Below are 19,303 nucleotides of genomic sequence, written 5' to 3' on the forward strand. Positions count from 1 at the left end.
CCCAAATGGAGGCCATTAAGGATGGATGAATCAGAGAAAAGAGTGAATCAGTGATACAGAAGACAAAATTATTGAAAATTATTGAAAATTATGAGGCTGAAAGAAGAGGGAAATAAAGGCGGCAGACCATGAAAGTATATTTAGGGAACTTAACAGCTTATTAAAACATAGTTAACATTCATATCATAGGAGTCTCAGAAGATGAAAAAGGGATAGAAGTTTTTTTTGAACAAATTATTGCTGAAAACTTCCCTGGTGTGGGGGAAGGACACAGATATCAAAATCCAATAAACACAGAGAACTCCCATTAAACTGAACAAAAGTTGAACATCACCAGGGCATATCATAGACAAATTCACAAAATACATGGACAAAGAAAAAATCCCGAGAGAAATTTTTAGAAATCCTTAACCTACAAGGGAACACAATCAGATTTGTAGCAAATCTGTCCACAGAAACTTGGCAAGTCAGAAAAGAATGGCAGGAAATATTCAAAGTGCTGAGTGGGAGAAATAGGCAGCCAAGAATTTTTTATTTATTTATTCATGAGAGACACACCGAGCGAGAGAGGCAACAACACAGGCAGAGAGAGAAGCAGGCTTCATGCAAGGAACCCAATGTGGGACTCGATCCCAGGACTCCAGGATCATGCCCTAAGCTGAAAGCAGATAGATGTTCAACCACTGAGCCACTCAGGTGTCCCGTAGCCAAGAATTCTTTATCGAGCAAGGCTGTCATTCAGAATAGAAGAGATAAAGAGTTTCCCAGACAAACAAAAACTAAAGGAGTTCATGACCACTAAATGAGCCCTGCTAGAAATTTTAAGGAGAACTGTGAGTGGAAGAAAAAAGACCAAAAGCAACAAAGACTAGAAAGGACCAGAGAACATCACCAGAAACACCAACTCTACAGGTAACAAACACAGTGGCACTAAATTCATATCTTTCAATAATCACTCTGAGCGTAAACTGACTAACTGCTCCAATCAAAGAACATAGGGTATCAGAATGGACTTAGAAAACAAGATCCACCTATATGCTGTCTGCAAGAGATGCATTTTTTAAAGATTTATTTATTCATGAGAGACACACAGAGAGAGGCAGAGAGAGAAGCAGGCTCCTCACAGGGAGCCCAATTTGGGACTCGATCCCTGGACCTGGGATCATAACTGAGCCCAAGGCAGACACTCTACCGCTGAGCCACCCAGGCATTCCAAAAGACTCATTTTAAACCTAAAGACACTGAGGATTGAAAGTAAGGGAATGGAGAACCATTTATCATGCTAATGGACATCAGAAGAGAAAAAAAAAAAAAAGCCAGAGTAGCTATACTTGTATCAGACAAACTAAATTTTAAAACAAAGACTGTAACAAGATATGAAGAAAATCATTATATCATAATAAAGGGTTCTATCCACTAAGAAGATCTAAAAACTCTAAATATGTCCCCAACTGGGGAGTACCCAAATATATAAATCAATTAGGAATAAATATAAAGAAACCCATTGATAATAGTACAGCAAAAGCAGGGGACTTTAATGTCCCACTTACTGCAAAGGACAGATCATCTAAGCAGAAAGTAAAAAAGGAAACAATGACTTTGAATGACACACTGGACTAGTGGAACATCACGGATACATTCAGAACCTTTCAAACTAAAGCAGCAGAATACACATTCTTTGATAGTGCACATAAACATTCTCTAGAAGAGATCACATGCTGGGTCACAAATCAGCCCTCAACAAGTACAAAAAGATGGAGATCATATCATGTATGTTTTTAGACAACAACACTAGGAAACGAAGTCAACCACAAGAAAAAATTTGGAAAGACCACAAATACATGGAAGATAAAGATCATCCCACTAAAAAAGTGAGGGATCCCTGGGTGGCTCAGCGGTTCAGCGCCTGCCTTTGGCCCAGGGCCTGATCCTGAAGACCTGGGATCGAGTCCCGCGTCAGGCTCCCTGAGCGGAGCCTGCTTCTCTCTCTGCCTGTGTCTCTGCCTCTCTCTCTCACATAAATAAATAAATAAATAATTTAAAAAAAAAAGTGAATGAGTTAACCAGGAAATCAAAGAAGAAGTTTAAAAAATATATGGAAGCAAATGAAAATGAAAACACAATGGTCCAAAAACCCTTGGGATGCAGCAAAGGTGGTCCTAAGATGGAAGTATACTGCAATACAGGCCGACCTCAAGATGCAAGAAAAGTCTCAAATAAACTTATACCTAAAAGAGCCAAAAAAGGAACAGCAAAAAGCCTGAATCTAGCAGAAGGGAAACAATAAAGATCAGAGCAGAAATAAATGATATAGAAATGAACAACAAAAAAAAACCATTAGTTAGTTATTCGAAAGAATTAATAAAACTGATAAACCTCCAGCAAAAATTATCAAAAAGAAAAGAGAAAGGAACCAAAAAGATAAAGTCATGAATGTAACAGGAGAGATCATGACCAACATCACATAAATACAATTATAAGAGAATACTATGAAAAATTATATGCCAACAAACTGGGCAACCCGGAAGAAATGGATGAATTCCTAGAAACATATCAACTATCAAAACTGAAACAGGAAAGTATAGAAAATTTGAACACACCCATACCAGCAAAGAAATTGAATCAGTAATCAAAAATCTCCTGACAAACAAAAGTCCCAGGCCAGATAGCTTCCCAGGGGAATTCTCCCAGACACTTAAAGAAGAGTTATTCTTCTCAAATTTATGTTCCAAAAAATAAAAATGGAAGAAAAACTCCAAACTCATTCTACAAAGCCAGCATTACCTTGATTCTAAAACCAGACAAAGACCCTGTTAAAAAGGAGGATTACAGGCCAATATCCCTGATGAACAGGGATGCAAAAATTCTGAATAAAATATTATCAAATAGCACATTAAAAGGTTTATTCAGCATGATCAAGTGGAATTTATTCCGGGATTGCAGGGGTGGTTCAATATTTTCAAATCAATCAACATACCACATTAATAAAAGAAAGTATAAGAACCATACGATCCTGCCAATACATGCAGAAAAAGCATTTAACAAAGTACGGCATCCTTTCTTGATAAAAACTCTCAACAGAGTAGGGATAAATGGAACATACCTCAATATCATAAAGGTCATACATGAAAGACCCACAGCTAATATTATCCCCAATGGAGAAAAACTGAGAGCCTGTCCCCTACAGTCATGAACAACATAAAGGATGTCTACTCTAACCATACTATTTCACATAGTAACATATATTGGCCTCAGCGATCAGACAACAACAAAAAAATAAAAAGCATCCTAATTGCTAAGGAAGAAGTCAAACTTTCACTATTTGCTGACAACATAACTCTTTATAGAAAACCATAGACTCCACCAAAAAATTGCTAGAACTAATACACAAATTCAACAAAGTTGCAGGATATAAAATCAATGGGCAGAAAGCTGTTGCATTTCTATACAACAAAAATGAAACAACAGGAAAAGAAATGGAGGAATCAATCCCATCTGCAACTGCACCAAAAGTAGTAAGATACCTAGGAATTAACCTAACTAAAAAGGTAAAAGACCTATACTCTGAAAACTATATGACACTTAGGAAAGAAATTGAAGAGGACACAAAGAAATGGAGAAACATTCCATGCCCATGGACTGGAAGAACAAACATTGTTAAAATGTCTATACTAAACAAGCAATACATTTAATGAAATCCCTATCAAAATACCACCAGCACTTTTCACAGTGCTAGAACAAAAAATCCTAAAATTTGTATAGAACCACAAAAGGCCCTAAATATCTAAAGCAATCTTGAAAAAGAAAAAGCTAAAGGCATCATGATTCCAGATTTCAAGCTACATTACAAAGCTGTTGTCATCGAGACAAAATGGTACTAGCAGAAAAACATACACAGATTAATGGAATAGAATAGAGAACACAGAAATGGACCCACAACTATATGTCAACCACTCTTCAACAAAACAGGAAAGAATATGCAATGGAAAAAAGTCTCTTCAACAAATGGTGTTGGGAAAACTGGATAGCCACATTGGGAGAATGAAACTGGACCACTTCCTTACACCATACACAAAAATAAATTCAACATGGATAAAAGACTTCAGTGTGAGACAGGAAACCATCAAAATCCTAGAAAAGAACACAGGCAGAAACCTCTTTGATCTCTGGCATAGCAACTTCTTACTAGACACGTCGCCAGAGGCAAGGGAAACAAAAGCAAAATAAACTATTGGGACTTTATCAAAATAAAAAGCTTCTGCACAGCAAAGGAAACAATCAACCAAACTAAAAGGCAGCCTTCAGAATGGGAAAAGATATTTGCAAATGACATATCTGATAAAGGTTTAGTGTCCAAAATCTATAAAGAACTTATCAAACTCAACACCCAAGAAAAAAATAGTAATAATCCAGTGAAGAAATGGGCAGAAGACACGAAAGACACTTTTCCAAACATGACATCAGGATGTCTAACAGACACATGAAAGGATGTTCAGCATCTCTCATCATCAGGGAAATACAAATCAAAACCATGATGATACCACCTCACACTGGTCAGAATGGCTAAAGTTAAGAAACAACAATCGGAGAAAGACAAACAGTGTATGTTCTCATTCATTTGGGGAATATGAATAATAGTGAAAGGGAATATAAGGGAAGGGAGAAGAAATGTGTGGGAAATATCAGAAAGGGACACAGAACATAAAGACTTCTAACTCTGGGAAATGAACTAGGGGTGGTGGAGGGGGAGGAGGGCGGGGGGTGGGGGTGAATGGGTGACGGGCACTGAGGGGGACACTTGACGGGATGAGCACTGGGTGTTGTTCTGTATGTTGGTAAATTGAACTCCAATCAAAATTAATTTATTTAAAAAAAAAGAAACAACAGGTATAAGCAAGGATGTGGAGAAAGGAGAACCCTCTTGCACTGTTGATGAGAATGGAAACTGGCACAGCCTCTCTGGAAAACAGTTTGGAGGTTCCTCAAAAAGTTAAAAATGGAACTGCCCTACAATCCAGCAACTGCACAATTGCACTGCTTTGGGTACTTACCCAAAGGATACAAAAATACAAATTAGAAGGGGTACATGCACCCAGATATTTATAGCAGCGTTATCAACAGTAGTCAAACTATGGAGAAAGGCCAAATGTCCATCGACTGATGAATGGATGAAGATGTACACGGTATATACACATACAATGGAATATTACTCAGCGATCACAAAATGAAATATTTCCATTTGCAACAACACGGATGGAGCTAGAGTGTATTATGCTAAGTGAAATAAATCAGAGAAAGACAAATACCATATGATCTCACTCATATGTGGAATTTAGCAAAGAAAACAGATGAACGTATGGAAGAGGGAAAAGAAAAAAAAGAGAGAGGGAAATAAGCCGTAAGAGACCCTTAATGATAGAGAATAAACTGAGGATTGATGGAGGGAGGGGACAGATGCGTTAGATATAGGTGATGAGTATTAAGGAGTTAGATATAGGTGATGAGTATTAAGGAGGGCACTTTTTTTATGATGAGCACTGGGTGTTGTATGTAGGTGATAAATCATTGACTTCTAGTCCTGAAACCAATACTGTACTGCATATATGTTAACTAAAATTTACACAAGTAAAAAAAAAAATAAAGTCTTTATAACTAAAAAACAGAACTTAAAACTACGTGTAGTTTTACTTAAAACAAGAAGCCCTTTCTAAAAATTGCTTATATTTATCTTTTTTTTTTGAGGTTTCAATTACTCTAAACAAAACATAATACAACACTTCTACATCAAAACCTGCAGCAGTTGTTCAAAGCACTATTTAGTGGAAAAATGTCCAAACTTCAATGCACTTAGTAAAAAACAGTGGCTAAAAATGAATAAAATATCAGTAATACCTACAGAATTTTATTTCTCTCAAGAAAAGTATATATAAACTAAATTAATATTTTAAAAAGTTGATTTATGATAATACTAGTTTTTCCAACATCAAGCGAGTGCATACATACAGGTTATTTGCAACTCTTTTCCAAGAAAAAAAAAGAACTAAACTTTGAATTCAAGAAAAATGACAAAATAACAAACCGCCAAAATGTAACATAACAAAAAGTATGATCAGGAATTAATAGTAAGAGAAGAAGGAAGAGTGGGAGAGAAAAAAGGAAGAAAGGACGAATGGAGAAAGAAAGGAAGAAGTGAAGGAAGAAAGAAAGGAGAGACAGGAGGAGGGAGGGGGGGGCTCAAGTTGATCAATCAAACGCCATGCTGGTATGATCCCCTCTAGTCCCTACTAAGAGAATTTCTACTATCCTTTAAAGTATCAACCAAATATCATCTCCTCTGCTTAGCATTTTCTGAGATTTCAAAACAGTTAATTTCTCCATATTTACTGAATATATATGTACAAATAAATGAAGACATGAGATTAACCTCAAGGTAATATATCTTGATTCTAATATATATAATTATCCTTTCATATTTTAGTCTTCCCATTTAAGTATAAACATCTCAAAAAAAAGTTTAAACATCTCAAAAGAAGAAATGTCATCTTATCCATAAAACCACAAATACACAATAAGTATTTGTTAAATGACTGACTTCCCAGCATATCTAACAAGACAGACACATCATTAAGATGTCTTCCATTCAAGAGCACTACTGAACCCCTACACTAAAAGACTGTGCTGAGTTCTGCAGAAAGAAAAAGTGAGATATCCCCCCAAAGAGTTAATAATTAGGAATAAATAAAAATAGATCAAGTGGAAATCGAAAATGATACACAACTTGCATAAATTTGCAAATTTCAAAAATAAACTTAGCAACACCTGTCAACATTTTAAATGTATATACCCTTGGCCCAACCACTCATATAAGATGATTTTATTTAATGCATATACTAACATCAATAAAACCTAGGATATCCATCAATAAGGAACTGATTAAATAAATTACAGTGTAACAATAAAATACTATATAATTGATAATAATAAGATAAACACAAATTACTGAAGTAAAAAATATATATCTAAGATACATTTTCAAATAAAAAAGCAACTTTCAAGGCAGGTGTGTATACTAGCAATCTATCTATACTTTTTTAAAAGATATAGATAGCAGGATAGATGGTTATAGCTAGAACTGTATCTAGAGATATTGCTATAAATTTTACAAAGAATCCTAGACAGACACTTAATAGTGAACAAGAGAGAGCATAAAGGGAATTTAAAGTTGCATTTGTACGTCATCATCCATTCTATTTGATGTTTCATTTTAAATATATATATATATATATACATATATATATACTCACAAAGAATATATTCTTATCAGATAAGAACAGTATTTAAATGTTGAAAAAACTAAAATATTAAGAGTATTTTTAAAGCAAATTTTATTTTTCTACATAAATTCATTTATCCATTCACTCAACAAATATTCATCAAATGATTTTTATGTGTCAGGCACTATTTTATGCTGAGGTGGAAAAAATAGAATAAATAATAATAATTAGCATGCCAGATGTTGGTTTTATGGAGAAAAAATTAACTATAGGTGGAGATAAGGAATGCAGGTAACCAGGAGTTGCAATTTTATTTAGAGAATGTACACTCTTTCTGAGAAGATAACATTTCAGTAAAGAAATTCAAAGAAGAGAAGATAGTAAGTCATGTGACTATCCAGGGAGAAGAGCCTTTCCAAGTAGAGGAAACAGAAAAGTCCAGAGGTCCTAAGAAGGGAGCCTGGACACTGGATGAAGAGCAACTATGGCCAAAAAGCACTAGGGCTCAGCGAAGAAGTAAAAGAATTAAGAGATGAGGTCAGACAGGTTAAGGGCAGATCTTATAAATCCTTTTAGGAAATGTTAAGAAATTTGACTTTTGCCATGAAGAAGATGAGAAGTAACTGGAGGGTTTTGAAACCGTAACATGATCTGATTTATATTTAAGACTCATTCTTACAGTGTGCCAAATAAGGCTTTTGAAATAACCCCTCAAAAATGACCACAGTAGGGATGCCTGGGTGGCTCAGCAGCTGAGTGTCTGCCTTCAGCTCCAGTTGTGATCCTGGGGTCTGGGATCGAATCCCATCTCGGGCTCCCTGCAAGGAGCCTGCTTCTCCCTCTGCCCATGTCTCTGCCTCTCTCTGTGTGTCTCTCATGAATAAATAAATAAAACCTTTTTCTAAATAAAAAAATAAATACAACAAATGACCACAGTAGATAAAAGAGAAACAGGTAATGTAGTCAGATTTCTTTTAAATTTATTTGAAATTCATTTGCAATTAATTTTATAAATATATATATAAATTAAATTTATTTTAAATATTATTTTATTTCTTTTAAAGATAGAATTTGTTGTTGTTGTTTAAATTCAATTTTCCAACAGAATTTTTTTTAATTTATTTTAAAGATAGAGCCAAGAATTTTGCTGATGGACTGAATATGAAGAGTAACAGAGAGATGGTTCCAAGATTTTGTCTGGTCTTAGGAACTGGAAAGACAGGTTTACTATTTAACAACATGGACAAGACAGCAAGAGGAGCAGGTCTGAGGAGAGACGGTTCTAGGCATGCTAAATTTGAGGTGCTGATTAGTCATCCAAGAGAAGATACTGAGCAGTCAGCTAGATATACAACACTAGAATTCAAAGAAGAGATTATGAAAATTTCCTCTGTAGGTTATATGATAAATAAACCAATAAAATTATTGGCCCAAATGAACCCTTATATCTAAATTATTCTATAAGCAACTGTGTTTTATGGTCTAAATAAAATTGAAGATCAGAATTTTTAACATTAGATTAAGAAAACTTATTTTCATTTTATGAAATGAAAGTCTTAAAGTCAAACATAATTTCACCTGGATTTTAAAAATTTCATGTTCAGTGACATCTTCTAGGATATAATGGCTACTGCAGCTACGGATTTTCAGTATGTGGGGAGTAGAAAGAGCTAGAAATACAAACACAAGAAATCCATAAGTGTAAGAGAAATTCTTAAGGTCAGAGTGAAAAACAGAAAATATGGTACTACAGAATGTCAACATTTGGGACATATTAAAAGCAACAAGTGAGTCAACAGGCAGCATGAACAACCTATGAGGATATAATGGTTGCCAAGCATAAAGTTGATTACTTGCTCCAGACACATTTAACCAAGTTTCATACTTATTTCCCCCTCAGAACATATTGTCAATCTTATATTAAATATACGTAAGGATTCAGGGCACCTGAGTGCTCCATCGGCTGAATGTCTGAGTCAGGGTCCTGAGATCAAGCCCCGGGGCAGGCTCCATGCTCAGCACGGAGTCTACCTGCCCCTTTCCCTCTGCTCCTCTCCCCACTCATGCTCTCGCTCTCTTTCTAAAATAAATAAATGAATTAATAATCTTAAAAAAACAAGTTAGGGTTCCAGGAAAATGGTGGAGTAGGAAAGCACCAGGACTCTCCCATGTAGGCAACAGTTGCCTAGATGGCACAGTCAGCAGAATCTGTCTGATGCAATTATTTTATGACCCTGGAAGTCTACTGAAGGCCTGCAACTTCCAGAGAAAGTTCTGGAGAGTAAATTGCAGCTAATTTCAGTCCATTTCACCTGTTAGCACCGTAGCAGCTACCTATCCCCAATCCCTCAGCATTCAAGGCAACCATGCACACACTAAAGGAGCAGCGTGCAATCAGCTTGGAATAAGCAAAAAAAAAAAAGACCTTGTCCTACATTCATCAAAGAATCTGTGCTCTGAACTCTAATTGCTGTTTCCATGCTCAGCGGGGAGTCTGCTGAAGATTCTCTGTCTCCCTCTCCTCTCCCTCTACCCCAACTCACAAGAGCATGCATTCTTTCTCTCTCAAATACATAAAACTTAAAAAAAAAGAATAAGAAAAAGAAAGAGATGGCAGCGAAAGCAACCTTGAAAAAGAATAACACAGCTGGAGGCATCACAATCACAGATTTTTAAATATACTACAAAGCTGTAGTAAGCAAAACAGTATGGTACTAGCACAAAAACAGCCACAAATAGACAACCCAGAAATAAACCTACCCTCTGACAAAGGAGGTGATAAATGGTGCTAGGAAAACTGAATAGCCACATACAAAAGAATGAATCTGGACCACTTTTTTATAGCATACATACCCAAAAAGAAACCCTCAAAATGGATTAGAGACTGACATGTGAGAACTAAAATAATAAAACTAGAAAAAAAATATGGGCAGCAATTTCTTTGACACAGGCCTTAACATTTCTCTAGATATATCCTCAGGCAAGGGAAACAAAAGCAAAAACAAACTATTGAGACTATACCAAAATAAAAAGCTTTTGCACAGTGAAAGAAATAATCAATAAAACAAAAGGCAACCTATTGAGTGGAGAAAGTAGTTGCAAATGATATATGTAATAAAGGATTAATACTCAAAATATATAAAGAATTTATACAACTCAACACACACATAAAAAAGTAATCAATTACAAAATGGGCAAAGTACCTGAATGGACATTTTTCCAAAAAAGACATGCAGACAGCAAACAGACAAATAAAAAGATGCTCAACATCACTAAGCAGCAGGGAAATGCAAATCAAAACCACAATGACATCATCTTATACCTATCTGAATGGCTAGAGTCAAAAACCCAAGAAATAGGGGCACCTGGGTGGCACAACTGGTTGAGCACTTGACTCTTGATTTTGGCTCACGTCATGATTTCAGGATCATGAAATCAAGCCTCCCCCCACCCTTTCATCGGGCTCCACAATCAGCAGGCAGTCTGCTTGAGATTCCCCCTCCTTCTCCTTCTGCTCCTCACTCTTGGGTACTCTCTCTCTCTAATATAAATAAAACAGGACCACCTGAGTGGCTCAGTTGGTTATGCATCTGCCTTCAATTCAGGTCATGATCCCAGGGTCCTGGAATCGAGTCCCACATCAGGCTCCCTGTATGGAGCCTGCTTCTCCCTCTGCCTGTGTCTCTGTCTCTCTCTCTCTCTCTCTCTGACTCTGTGTCTTTCATGAATAATTAAATAAAATGTTTTTAAAAAATGATAGAGATGACAGAATGAACTGAAAAATCATAGTCCACCTATATGCTATCCAGAAAACTATCTTTAGATCAAAAGATACAGATAGGTTATATAGAAAAGTCCTAAAACTCAATTTAAAAAACAAACAAACAAACAAACAGGGGATCCCTGGGTGGCTCAGTGGTTTGGCGCCACCTTCGGCCCGGGGTGTGATCCTGGAGACCTGGGATCGAATCTCATGTCAGGCTCCCTCCATGGAGCCTGCTTCTCCCTCTACCTGTGTCTCTGCCTCTCTCGCTCTGTGTGTCTCTCATGAATAAATAAAATCTTTAAAACAAACAAACAAATTCAAAATGGGTAAAGGATTTGAATAGACAGACATTTCTCCAAAGAAGATCAACAAATGGACAATGGAGACATGAGAAAATGTTCAACCTCACTAACCATGAGGGAAATGAAATTCCAATTTACTATCAGTATGGAAAAATGTTCAAAGATCTCAAATACATGGTCACCCAGAACTTCATCTCTTCTAAGTATCTGATTATAAGTATCCCTTGGTGATATTTTGTGTTATCTCTATCCCCCATCATGCCACAGATTATCCATCCTCTCTTTACTATTGGAAACAGACTCACTAGTGTCTTTAAAGCTGATCAGATTGGAGAACCAGGAATCAAGGGGTAGAAATGGGAGTGGGACCACTCAATGAGACTCATAGTGACTCACTAGCAAAATGTGTGCTTCCTGGCCCTAAAACTGTGTGTTCTACTAACCTAGACATCTTAGTTCTAAAGGTAGGAATGCTTCCACCAGAAGACAAAATAACAATTCCACTGACCTGGAAGTAAACCTAACACCTGGCCACATTGGGCTCCTTATGCTTCTAAATCAACAGGCAAAGATAATGAGTTTTAGTGTGAGCTGGAATGACTGATTCTGCTACTCTACATCAGAGGTAAAGAAGGATACATCTGAAATACTAGAGCTCCCTTAGGGCATTCCTTGGTATCACTGCCCTTCCACTGAACACAATGGGAAATTACCAGAACCCAATTCAGTCAGGGCTATTGATGGCCAGACCCGGAATAGAGGTATGGGTCACCCCACCAAGTAAAGAATCACAACCAGCTGAGATTCTTCTCAGGACAAAGGGAATACTGAAGGAGAAGCAGAAGAAGGTGGCTATAACACCAGCCACAGCCACATGACCAGTTACACAAGCCAAGACCATAATTGCCAGGACTATTATCTACTTATTCTGAATATGAATATGTATGTGTGTGTCATAGTAAGTATCTTTGTTTTCTTCTCTCTTTACCTTATGTAATGTAAGATTTATATCCTGGTACTTTGGTATTTTTAACATTACATCATAGTATTTGTTATAGGATATCAAGAAGAGTCAATTACCCAAGGATTTTGCATCCTCTTCTGGGAAGATGCTTAGAATATTTCTAGTTGTAAAAAATAGTTGATCATGATGTTAGGCAGAAGCATGACCCTCTAATTTGTTAGAGATTTAGTATAGTTTAAGGAATGCCAAGCTGGCAGAGTGGACTAAGATTATTAATTTTATACATTAACTTCTAGTCAAACATCATTCAAATAATTCTGGGACATTATTTTTTAGATGAGATTAACATTTAAATCAACAGACTGAGTAAAGCAGATTGTTCTCCATGATGCGGATAGGCCTTGTACAATCAGCTGAAAGTCTTTAACAGAAAAAAAATAAATAACCTCCCCTGAAGAGTGCACTCTACCAGCAGACTTCCCTTGGACTCAAATTGCAGTATCAACCCTTCCCTCACTTTTCAGTCTATTCTGGAGATTTTAAACTTAATCATGTCTCCACAATCACACAAAACAATTCCTTAAAATAAATATCTCTCTCTCACTTTCCCTCTTTCTCTCTCTCTCTCTATATATATATACACACACATACACACACACTAAATTGGTTATGTATCACCAGAGAACTCTAATGTAGTCATATTTTTTAAATAATAATAAAATAGACTCCTTTCAAAAAAGACTGGTGGGTACCACAGAAAATATTGAAATAGTGGACCACCAATGATCCATACAACTAGAGGGACACTGCATCACAAAGAAGGCCATTAGTACTCAGCTCCAGTGCCATGGTTACCATAAATTCTGACTGTTGTCACACTAGAGATTTTTTTTTTTTACACTAGGGATTTTTAATATCACTTTATTTATAAATAAGAATTCCAAGTAACCTCAACGTTCAAATTGGGCTCAGTGGTTTAGCGCCGCCTTCAGCCCAGGGCCTGATCCTGGAGTCCCAGGATCGAGTCCCACGTCAGGTTCCCTGCATGGAGCCTGCTTCTCCCTCTGCCTGTGTCTCTGCCTCTCTCTCTCTCTCTGTCTCTCATGAATAAATAAAATCTTTTAAAACAAAACAAAAACAAAATTATGAAATTTACAGAAAAAAATAGGAAAATAATTTCATAACTTCAGAGCAAGGGAGCACATTTTAAATTTGACAGAAAAACTATAAGCCAGGTTTGTGCTTCATATAACTACATAAAATACATGAAATAAAGAATAAAATAAATGAAGCCTGTACAATGAGAGCAGCATAAAGAAAATGAAATAACAAGCTATCACAAGGGAGAAGGTGTTTTCATATACAAAAATAAAAAAGGGCTAGATGCAACATGAAAGAACATCCAAAATATGTAAAGCATTCTCATGAATAAATAAGAAAATACAAGCAAATTTATAAAACAAAATGAGCAATAGACCCAATTTAGAGTTTCAAGAAATAGAAATCTCAAATGCCCAATAAATATCTGAAAATACCTGCATTAGAAATCAGGAGACTATAAATTAAAATACGAGAGACATTTAAATCCCCATTAGAGGCGGAAAATTGATAAGTATCAAACAATCAAGAGTTGGCAAAGATATAGAACAGCAACTCTCATTTATTGTTTATGGGGGTATAAATTAATAAATCACTTTAAAAAGTAGTTTGGGGGCAGCCCCGGTGGCTCAGCGGTTTAGCATTGCCTTCAGCCGAGGGCATGATCCTGGGGTTCCAGGATTCAGTCCCACATCGGGCTCCCTACGTGGAGCCTGCTTCTCCCTCTGCCAGTGTCTCTGCCTCTCTCTATATATATCTCTCATGAATAAATAAATAAAATCTTTAAAAATAAAAAAATAAAAAGTAGTTTGGTTTTACTTAGTAAAGCTGGATCTGTGGGTCTGTTATAACCCTGAAATTCTATTCCTAGGTATCCATGAGAAATTCCTGCGTTTATGACCAGGATTTGTGTACAATAATGCTCACAAAGGCCAAAACTGACCATTCAAATTTCAAACAAAAAGAATGGATAAATTACTTGTGACATATTCATGCTGCAGATTAATATACAATAGTGAACAAACTGAATCTACTACAGACATATACAGGGATCAATTTCACAAAGTTAAATGAAAGAAGAAAGAATACACTCAATAGTGAAACTTGCCCAGATTTGGTATTTCAACCTACCCCAGTGCCCCTGGTCCTTCTTATCATGTTCTACCTTTTTACCATAGCTCTTATCTTCTCAGCCATCCTCTGTGCTCTTTAAGAGCAGGTCTTTGGTTTGGGATGTGGTTGCTGCTCACTAATATAGCCAAAGCACCTACAACAGTGCCTGGTATATAGTACTTGCTCAGTATTTGCTAAATGGACTAGAGTAATTCCAATTATATAAAATTCAAAAAGAAGCAAACTAAACATCATGTTGATTTGGGATATAGAAAGTAAGATTATAAAAGATTATAATGAATATTATAAAAGTCATGGTATTAGTAATCTTTAGGGCAGAGAAGGCAAATACAACACAGAAAGGATACCCAGGAAATTTCTATTTCTTAGCCTGGACTTTAAAATGTACATATGTATATGACATATATGTATACATGCATATGCTTTATAAGCATATATATACTTACACACTATACCTCACAATAAGAAAAAAATATCAAAACAAAATTTCCATTATTACATCTCCCCCCCCCCCACTTCACTCCTACTTGGATTTAACCATTATTACTGTGATCCCACATAGGAGTCAGATAACAACTAGAATACTTCATGCTAAAACAAGGCAAACTTTGTCTAGGAATCTAATAGAAATTCTGATCCTATCATACAATTTTCAATTGAAATAGTTGTCATCAGGCATCAAGTATTAGTCAACAGAAGAAAATAAAAGTTTTCACATCAAGCAACGACACACTAATAGAAAAAAACTACTTCTAAGTATTCTCTCTCAGACACATAGATTTAAAAAAGAAATATAGAAGAGAATAGAGATATAGGTATATCTTAATTCAGTATGCAGGAAATATTTCAAATATACCTGTATGCTGCCAAACTCAACGTTCTCATAATGGAAATGTGCACATTCAGCCATCTTCGGAAAGTGACCTTTAGTGAAGGGTAACCTGAAGTACATGAAACAACTAAGTGAGATGCAAGATACTAGAATAGACAAATTATTAAACCTAAGGAAAAAATAAAATGGTTTGAAGAGCTCATGCAAGCAAAACTATTTTAATAAGCACATGCGCATGAGCACACATATATCCACACAACCTTTCCAGAAATACAGTGAACCAAATGAAAATTACATTTAATGCACAGGTCAAAAACAACACAAAACAAAAATTAAAAAGCATCACTACACTCTCCTAATCTTGACCCAAGGCAATGCCCATAGAAAATCTACACCTTCAGTGAATGTTACGAAAACCGTGAGAGCCAACTTCTAATCAGAAGCAGCATTCCCAACAAAATAGAAAACTAGATTTTACCTGTGAATGTTGTCGCAGCCCATCAGTCCTGGATTGGTGGGTCTGGATGCAGAATGAATATTTTTATCTTTGTCTTTTCTCTATTTACAATGAAAACATAGCTCCCTAACAGTTTTTCTGTTGAAAACTGAAATGGGATACCTTCAGGTATTTTATGTAAGAGTCAATTACTAGCATCCAATTCAGAGAGAGATGAGATACAGCGATCCCATAACTCACACAACAAAGCTGATTTTTCTAAATGAATGAGAACATGTATCAAGGGCACCAAGACAGACAACACTTAGCTTATTCCTACTGAACAAATGCAATCTAATAGCCAGTGACATAAAGTTGTTACAAGAACAAAATTAAAATATATTTTTAGACAAGAGGATAATCTTCAGACCTACTCCACTAATTGTTAAGTCAAAATTTAGGCTTACAGTATAATTTAATGTATGGACAGTAAGAACATATTTAGTAAGAAATCTAAAAGTTTTTAAGAGAACTAAAAAATTGACTCCCATTTAGATAAATTCATTTAAAATCCACTGTAAAATTATACTTACTTTTTCACATGTTTAACCTTCATACTGGCTGTACTGCCACATGTCTTAAGACTAAGATCTCCAGGAATCTCTGGAACATCTGCTCCTCTTGCCTTAAAATAAATAAATAAAAACAAAAGATTTAGGACTATTCCTTTAGTATAAATAAGTTTTAAAAAGCAGATTATAATTTTAATCATTCTGCTGACTGTACCAACAGCAATACATACTAATAATCTCTTCTTAAAATTGTCACTTACAAGTCTTATTTACTAAAAATAAGGAAAAAATATTCACCTAATTAAAATACTTAGCTTTACTGCATAAGGAAAAATTTTCTGTGAAGAATTGTCTTACTCTTACAATCAAGTTTCAAAATCAGCTATTATCTATCTGCCTCAAAACAAACTAAAATCTCCCCCAGGGAACTGGAAAAAAATAACCTTGGTTATGGTGATAAATAAAAGTTAAAATGGCAGTATGGACATAAATGGAAGATCACAACAAGCATTTCTCACATCAAAATTCGAAGTGATATCTATGTTATACTTCCAGCTTACTCTTGTGGCTGCCAGTTTTCAGACATGATTTTTTAATTCTAGTGACACATTTCAGCTGCATCATTTTAAAAAACAGAAACTGGAGGTCAAAAGGTTTCTCATATTCTGTGCAAAATAAACAGTAAATCCAAATATCAATCATAAAAACACTAATTTACAGTATATATATAATCTATGACTTGTAACAGAAAAACTGAGTTATTATACCCAATGCCACAGGATGCAACAGGGAAAAATAATATGGGAAAGAGAAGATTCACAAAGATGGGCTAACACACACACACACACACACACACACACACACACACACACACACCACCCCAGAATACTATTCAGCCATTAAAAAGAATGAAATTTTGCCATTGGCAACAAGGATGGACCTAGAGGGTATGATGTTAAGTGAAATAAGTTGGACAGAGAAAGACAAATACCATATGATCTCATTTATATGTAAATTCTTAAAAAAAAAAAAACAGCAAAAACCAAACACACAGAGAACAGACTGGTTGTTTGGGATACATGAAGAAGGGGTAACTCTAACTCTAGACTCTAAAATTGTGATGAGGGCAGCCTGGCTGGCTCAGCAGTTTAGCACCGCCTTCGGCACAGGGCATGATCCTGGAGACCCGGGATCAGGTCCCACATCGGACTCCCTTCATGAAGCCTGCTTCTCTCTCTCTCTCTCTCTCTCTCTCTCTCTCTCTGTGTGTGTGTGTGTGTGTGTGTGTGTGTGTGTCTCATGAATAAATAAATAAAACATTTAAAATAAAATAAAATTGTGGTGAAACTGATCATTTAAATGACATCTCTAGCTGATAATATCCTAGATGAATATTGTATAGTTTAAAAATTATGAGTGAACAACATATTTTGAAGGAAAAAAAAACAGTTTCCTCTAGTCACTCATTCAACTGAAAAGACACAATATTCAACTGAAAAGACACAATATTCTGCAACAACCTAGATCACCTCATTTTGCTAAAATACTGTGTAACAATAATCTCTCATTGTTTATGAAGTTTGTGCACCAAAATTTACCTGACATAAAGAGGTTTGCTGTGCTTAAATTCTTTTTTTTTTTTAAGATTTTATTTGGGGATCCCTGGGTGGCTCAGCGGTTTAGCGCCAGCCTTTGGCCCAGGGCGCGATCCTGGAGTCCCGGGATCGAGTCTCACATCGGGCTCCCGGCATGGAGCCTGCTTCTCCCTCCCTCCTCCTGTGTCTCTGCCTCTCTGTGTTTCTATCTCTATCGTAAATAAATAAATAAATCTTAAAATAAATAAATAAATAAATAAATAAATAAATAAATAAATAAATAAATATAATAAATATAATAAAGATTTTATTTATTTATTCATGAGAAATACAGAGAGAGAGAGAGAGAGAGAGGCAGAGACACAGGCAGAGGGAGAAGCAGTCTCCATGCAGGGAGCCTGACGTGGGACTCGATCCCGGGACTCCAGGATCAGGCCCTGGGCTGAAGGCGGCGCTAAACCACTGAGTCACCCAGGCTGCCCTGTGCTTAAATTCTTATTAAAATGTCTAATAAAGTGGAATTCCGCTAGTTATTCTGTAAATTATTCATAAACTGACTTAAAAATAAGAGAGAGTATAAAAAGGTAACTGGACATAGTTGGTTAATGGTGGTAACTTTATTTGGTAGACTGGGAATTAAAATAACAACTGTCTTGAAAAAAAGCTCCCTGTGCTAGAAAGGCCATTGTCCCTAATACACATCTAAGGAGTATTATTTTAGCAATAAAGCATTTTTAAATTAAGATATGAATCTCAGTTTTGGGAACATAATGCTACTGCACACTTAATAGAAGGCAGTGTAATGTAAACTGTTTTAACATGCACTTGGAAATGAAAAAACTTCATTTGACTCGCTTTTTTGCAATATTCACTTTATTGCAGCTGTCTGGAACCAAACCAGCAATGTCTCCACGATATGTCTGTATTAGACACAGAAGAAGAAAAGATTAGTGAACCCAAAGAAGTGGCAAGAAAACAATGCACAAAAATTTTTGTTTGGTTTAGTTTTTGTGTGTGAGAGAAAAAGATCAAAAGTCTCAGTGAGATATGAAATAATATAAAGCCACTCAACATACATGTAACTAGAAAACAAAACAGAACGATACATGTAACTGAAGGGGAAAAAAGAAGAGGAAAATGCTCTCCCTGGGGACAGTAGTAGGGGGTTAAGAAGGAGAAGACGAATAGAAAAAAAATTTTTGACAAAACATAAAGACTCCTAACTCTGGGAAACGAACTAGGGGTGGTGGAGGGGGAGGAGGGCGGGGGGTGGGGGTGAATGGGTGATGGGCACTGAGGGGGACACTTGACGGGAGGAGCACTGGGTGTT

General features: G+C 36.0%; 1 protein-coding gene across 6 annotated transcripts in view; it reads right to left on the reverse strand.

The window, feature by feature from the left end:
* ARHGAP32 (Rho GTPase activating protein 32) overlaps positions 1–19,303 on the reverse strand; it is a 265,244-nt gene that overhangs the window by 136,965 nt on the left and 108,976 nt on the right. For 5 of the 6 annotated variants that reach the window (XM_055304940.1, XM_055304939.1, XM_055304936.1 and 2 more), the window contains 2 exons: positions 16,400–16,491; positions 15,395–15,479 (listed from right to left, as the gene is read on the reverse strand). In XM_055304940.1, the coding sequence (XP_055160915.1) occupies positions 15,395–15,479; positions 16,400–16,491 (177 nt within the window). Of the gene's footprint in view, positions 1–15,394; positions 15,480–15,848; positions 15,891–16,399; positions 16,492–19,303 lie in introns of all 6 variants that reach the window. The other variant, XM_055304943.1, reaches the window with a different exon arrangement.

The sequence above is a fragment of the Nyctereutes procyonoides genome, unplaced genomic scaffold (genome assembly GCF_905146905.1).
Source record: "Nyctereutes procyonoides isolate TBG_1078 unplaced genomic scaffold, NYPRO_anot_genome, whole genome shotgun sequence".
Classification (NCBI taxonomy): Eukaryota; Metazoa; Chordata; class Mammalia; order Carnivora; family Canidae; genus Nyctereutes; species Nyctereutes procyonoides.